At 57.0% G+C, this 5,781-nt stretch overlaps 1 protein-coding gene across 1 annotated transcript in view; it reads left to right on the top strand.

The window, feature by feature from the left end:
* Positions 1-5,083, top strand: part of SRPK2 (SRSF protein kinase 2) — a 93,181-nt gene extending 88,098 nt beyond the window's left edge. The window contains exon 15 of the mRNA XM_010161528.1: positions 3,934-5,083. Within this exon, the coding sequence (XP_010159830.1) occupies positions 3,934-4,118 (185 nt within the window). The 3' untranslated portion in view covers positions 4,119-5,083. The remainder of the gene's footprint in view (positions 1-3,933) is intronic.
* The last annotated feature ends 698 nt before the right edge of the window (positions 5,084-5,781 follow it).

The raw sequence follows: 5,781 nt of genomic DNA, 5'->3' as shown, positions 1-5,781 counted from the left end.
ATGCCAGAGCACGCAGCTTGGCAAGGCCGGCGGGCTGCACCGGGGCCGAGACGCTGTGCTGCGGGAGGCCGGGGTCATGGGGCAGGAGACAGTCCAGTGATTCTTCCCCTTCGGCTCACCTGCTCTGTGCGCGGGTGGTTCCGGTGTGGCAGAGCGCTCTGCGTGCTGTCGCTGCCTTGAGGGAGCAGTGGCGTGAGACGCGGTGCGAAGGGACGCGGCGATGGTCGGGGAGATAGAGCAGCCGCCCTGTGGGGGCGTCTAAAAGGCCTGGGGCTTTTTGGTGTGGGGGGAGAAGGTTGCTGGAGGAAGAGCACGGGTTTACAAAACGGGACGGCAGTGGGTGAGTGGAAAGCAGAGCTCGTGTTCATCGGCACCCGCCGTACGAGAGTTTCACGTGTCTCAGGGACACCCTCTGCCCGGAGATCAGAGGCCTTGGTGCTACAGGCCTGGGGCGCTTGCGAAAGCGTGACGCCGTGGTGTAACGGCGGGCTGAGAAGTCTAGCTGTGAGCTCCCGGTTTGAAAACATCGGCCTCCAGCGGAAGCCAGGAAGTGACAAGTGGGGTGTTCCCACTGTCCGTAAGGAAGTTCAGCCTCTGAGAGAAGCCCTCAGCGTTTGAACTGTACCCCGGAATGTCCCGGGCACAGAGGAGCGGTGTTACCGACTCAGGGCTTTGCAGGACTGAGCCCCTCGGTGGCTGCTGGAAGCGGTTTGTGACGCTCTGGTAGGAGAGCGCGTGTTGAGAGGGAAAAGTGTTCCTAAGTCACTGCGTGGTGACTGGAACGCAGATGCTCACGTGCTTCCTCCAGGGTCTCACCTTGATGGAGCACAGCAATAATTCCAGCGAGTCCTTTCCTCCTGCGCCTCCAAGGAAGCAATGGTGCCTGTAAAAATGATTAACGCGTTTTGGCACTAAAAACCCTTTTTAGACCGTGGTCCCTTTTTTCTTTAGGTATTTGCCAGCCCTGTTTCCCTGCGAGCTAAACCTGTGTGAGATGCTGACTTTGCCCGTTGGAAGCTGCAGCAGGGAAAAGCACTGCTGCCTACTTAACGTCCTGGAAAGGGAGGGCTCTCCTCCACCCCCCTTGGTGCCCCCCCCTCTGCTGTACCGTGGGGAGCAGCAGCTCTCGCCTTAGCTCTTGGGAGCGTGTCCTCAGAGTACCCGGTGGCAGGCTGTATCCTGCTGCTGCTTCCCCCAGTCCTTCACGCCATCCCTTTCCTCCCGCTCAACGCTCCGTCCTCCTCTTGCGGGGTGACACCTCTGACGTGTGTCTCAGGCAAATTTCGTAGGCTGGCGCTGGGCTTCTGTATTATGGTCAGCAGGGAAAGCTTTAGAGAGCACCTCCCCCAGCCCCAGGTCCTTCAGATTTCTTCAGCAACTTCCCTCTGACCTCTCCTTCCTCAGAAGGTCCGTCACTGCCTCTGCTTTGGCCGCGGGGGCATTCGCGGTCCTGGCAGCTCTGTTGCCCTCTCTGGGTATTTCCGGCCGGCCTCACTGTCAGAGACCCAGATGGCTTCCGGTGGGACGTCTTCGCTTGCTACGCGTTCCTTAGCATTTCTTGGAAGGTTGGTGTCCCGGCCCTGGATGCTGGTGGGGTCGGGGCTGTGCCTTTCGTTTCTCCCTGAAACACGGGAACCGCCTTGCTCTGCTCCAGCTACCCACCTCGTGTACTAGATGGGAAATACATCTTGCCAGACACCCCCGTTCCCGGTGCTGCTCTCCAGCGCCTCAGGATGGGATTGGGATGGACCCACCACACTAAAATCCTTCGGGTTTCTCATCCACCTCGCTTGTGTGAATTGCCTTTTACATGCCCTGTTTTGATCCCCTGGTCAGCGTCATGATCTTTATGGAAACCTGCAGCTCTAGTTTAATTCCTGGCCCCCACCCACACAGGTAACTTTTACTGTATCCCACCTTCTTAAGGGCTTTCACAGTCTTCATGGAATTCTTGTGGAGAACTTCAGCCCGTGGTGCTGAATCAGTTTGTTCCTCAGCAGAAAAAAACTGCAGCGTGTCGCGACGTCCTGGTCTCAGCTGGGTATTGCACCCTCCACTTTTACAGGAGAGGAGAAGGATTCAGACAGCAGGATACACCCTCTGCTTCCATCCCACTCTCTCGGCAGCCCTTCTACCCCATGAGATGGAGAAAGGACAGTGGGCCAGCTGTGGGCAGCACATCTGGACTTTCTGTTGGCAGCAGGTCTCTGCTCCTGGGAGCGATCGGCCGTCTGCACTTGCTCTTTTGGGGTGTTTACGATAGCGCCCGAGAGCTGCTTCTGAAGCGTTGTGCCCTGCCCAGAACCCTCTGCCTGAGGCGGCAGCAGCGTATCACAGAATCATAGAATGGTTTGGGTTGGAAGGGACCTTAAAGACCATCTAGTTCCAACCCCCCTGCCATGGGCAGGGACACCTTCCACTAGACCAGGTTGCTCAAAGCCTCCTCCAGCCTGGCCTTGAACACTTCCAGGGATGGGGCATCCACAGCTTCTCTGGGCAACCTGTTCCAGTGCCTCACCACCCTCTCTGTGAAGAACTTCTTCCTGATATCTCATCTGACCCTCCCCACTTTCAATTTAAACCCATTCCCCCTTGTCCTGTCACTACAGGCCCTTGTAAAAAGCCCCCCCCAGCTTCCTTGTAGCCCCTTCAGGTACTGGAAGGCTGCAATAAGGTCTCCCCGGAGCCTTCTCTTCTCCAGGCTGAACAAGCCCAACTCTCTCAGCCTGTCCCCATAGCAGAGGTGCTCCAGCCCTCTGAGCATCTCCGTGGCCTCCTCTGGACTCGCTCCAACTGGTCTGTATCCCTCCGATGCTGAGGGTACCTGCCGGCAGGTGCCGTGCCTGCGGCAGGTCGGTGGTGGCATTGCTCCCACTCTCGGGGCAGACTGAAGACACAGGTTTCTTCTCCTGCCCTGGATCTTCTGTAGCCACAGGGACGTACAGAAACTCAGAGCTGCAAGGCGATGTCCGCTGGCATGTCACAGGCAGTAGATGACGGGCGGGGACAACCGTGATGGTGCCAAACCACTTGGCTTGAAGAGCCTGGCCCGCGTGCCCCGCGCCGGCTGGTCAGGCTGTGGCCGAATCGCACCCAGCCTCGGGCTTGGGCAAGGAACCATCGCCCTCTCGGCAGCGCAGGGGAGGTGGCAGAATCACCACCGGGGCTGCTTGTTGTAGCATGATGTGGAGACGGGCTCAGAGAGGTGCCTGGAGGAGCAGGGAGCCACTGGGAAAGTCTGTCTTCCCTGTTGTGCCAGATGACCTGTGGATAGACCTGGATAACGGTGCCGGTTTGAGGGCAGAAGGGCCCTCACTGCCTTGCTTCGGTTGGAAACGCGTGGCCAGGTTGGCCGCGTGCTCCCTTGAGGGAGCAGAACCCCTGCGGCTTGTGGTTGGCCGGCGGCGATGGAGGTGGCTGCGGGCGCTTCCTCTCGGGAAGGATCCAGACGGAGCCTCTTGGGAGGTGGGGGAGATCCCCAAGTGCCAAACCTCTCCACTTGGCTGGGTTAGGGGTGAGCCGCTGCGCTGCCGGCACACGCCACGTCGGGAGGTGGTGCCCTGCCTTGCTGACTGGGGCGGTTTTTACAGGATTTGGGTCTGTTGGCCGGCTGAGGAGGTTTCTTGTGAGCGTGCGTGAGTGCCTTCGCACGCGGGAGACGAGAGGAGATGGCGGGGAGAACCAGCGGTGACGCGCGTGCCGCAGCCTCGCTGTGACGTACAGCTTGCTCTGGGAGCGACGTCCTGCGTCTGACGTTGGACGGGCTCGTCTCCTCCGAGGACCTTGCGCCAGCTGGCAGCGCGCTGCCCTTCCTAAACGACTCTCGGCCCGGGCAAGGCGCTGCGAATGCAGCGCGGGAGAAAAACGCAACGGGGGTCAGTCACCAAGAGGGATAACGAGGCGTTCTCACGCCGGGAATGTTTCTGTTTGCAGGAGAGCTCCGGCACATCACCAAGCTGAAACCTTGGAGTCTGTTTGACGTGCTGGTGGAGAAGTACGGTTGGCCTCATGAAGATGCCGCGCAGTTTACAGATTTCCTGATCCCCATGCTAGAAATGGTCCCAGAAAAACGTGCTTCGGCTGGAGAATGCCTTCGGCATCCGTGGCTGAATTCTTAGCGGAAGCGCCCAGCCGCTAAAGACCCGCCAGCACCCTCTTCGCTGCGCCGGACGGAAACGGTGACTGTCACGCTTTCTCTAGCGGGATCGCACGTGAGCTGGCTTCAATCCTCAGACCTTTGTTTTGCTTGAGGTACTGTTTGACATTTTGCTTTTCGTGCACTGTGTTCTTGGGGAAGGGTAGTCTTTTTGTCCTCAGCTGGTAGTTTACTCACCCACTTTCTTCAGAAAACACGTAACGTGTCTCTAAGCATTGTTTCTCGTGTCGTGCGGCATTCAGGTGTCAGACCTCTGAACAAAGGAAACTTCCCCCCCATGTGTTTTGGCAAGTTTTTTTGTAACTATTTATGAACAAAAAGAAAAAAAAAAAGAAAAAACCCTATTTTAGCTGATGCATATTATATAATTTACGAGCGTAAGGAATTTACGGAGTCGGAAGCGAGTCGCAGCAAGGAATCGTACCGTTTTACCCTGGGGCAAAGGGACGTCGCTCCTGTATTATAGTCCGTGTAAATGCTCCCTGCACATGTTCACTCCCCTTTCAGCGCGGGGCTGGGGACTCACTGTCCGAGTACGGCGACCAAGTCTTAGAGAGCTTCGTAGCGAACCAGTTGCATGTCGTGGACTTCCAACTGCTTTAAGGAGTTGTGTAAACTTTCTATTCTGTAGCAGTTCCCACTCATTGGATTTTAGACAAAGTGGCTCTGGTTTACAGGATTTCGTTCCCCAAACGGCACTTTAAAGGAAGGCGAGACTTCTTCCTAATAAAGTATGCATTGCCATTTAGCACTCCCTTTTAGGACTTTTGCCTATTTTAAGTGCTTTTAAGGAAAGAAAAACAGCAGTTTCCCTTACAATGTGATAGTGGAGACATGGTACCATATGGTGTTGCCTTTTTATAAGCACTGTAAGTTGTACTATACCTTAAGGAAACAAAAAGAATTAAAAGTGAGCATGAGAACCACCCTCTGTGTAGACTCACTGCTCTTTTACCATGAAAGCGTGCTGGGAACCCGTGAAGGAGGGATGTAGCCGCAGGTTCTGACAGTGCCGTGGGTGAAACGAGCCGAGGGGCAAGACCCTGCTCATCCCGTTTGTAGCTTTACGTGTTTCTAAACCAAACCACACTCGCTCAGGCCTTTCCCATGAGCACACGTCGCCCGCGACGATGAACGCGTTTCCTAGGACGAGAGAGCCCAGAGCCATGTCGGCGGGAGCCCGTCGGCGGTACGGGCTCGTGGGGCCTGCAGGACAGAGGTTCCCGAGTCGGGGGGATGAACGCGAGTTACTTCCGACCTCCGCTAACGACAGTGCCGCTCTCCGACTTTGTCCACTCGAAAGCCATTCACGCGCCTTGGCAATAACTTGACGGCGGCCCCACGCTGTAACGCTAACCAGTTGCTTGAGGTGCTTGCGGTTGTTAATTAAAGTGTTCTGGTTTTTCAGAGTGCGCTGGTCACTGGAATCTTTGCCGGCCCCGGCTCGTTCTGGGGGCGCTGGAGCTCCGGGGGGTGGATGGGGGGATGGTACAGCCTGCCCAAAGCGCAGCAGCTTTGAGTTGGGCGTGGCAGGGGGGGCGTCAGGCGTTGGGAGGCGAAACAGGGCTTCGGGGAAGAGCAGCCTTTCAGGCGGGGTGTTTCACCCCCCCACGCAAGCGCCTCAT

Source organism: Eurypyga helias, unplaced genomic scaffold, assembly GCF_000690775.1.
Source record: "Eurypyga helias isolate BGI_N326 unplaced genomic scaffold, ASM69077v1 scaffold12501, whole genome shotgun sequence".
NCBI lineage: Eukaryota > Metazoa > Chordata > Aves > Eurypygiformes > Eurypygidae > Eurypyga > Eurypyga helias.
Note: the sequence above shows the minus strand (reverse complement) of the source record. Positions and strands in the feature narration are given on the sequence as shown.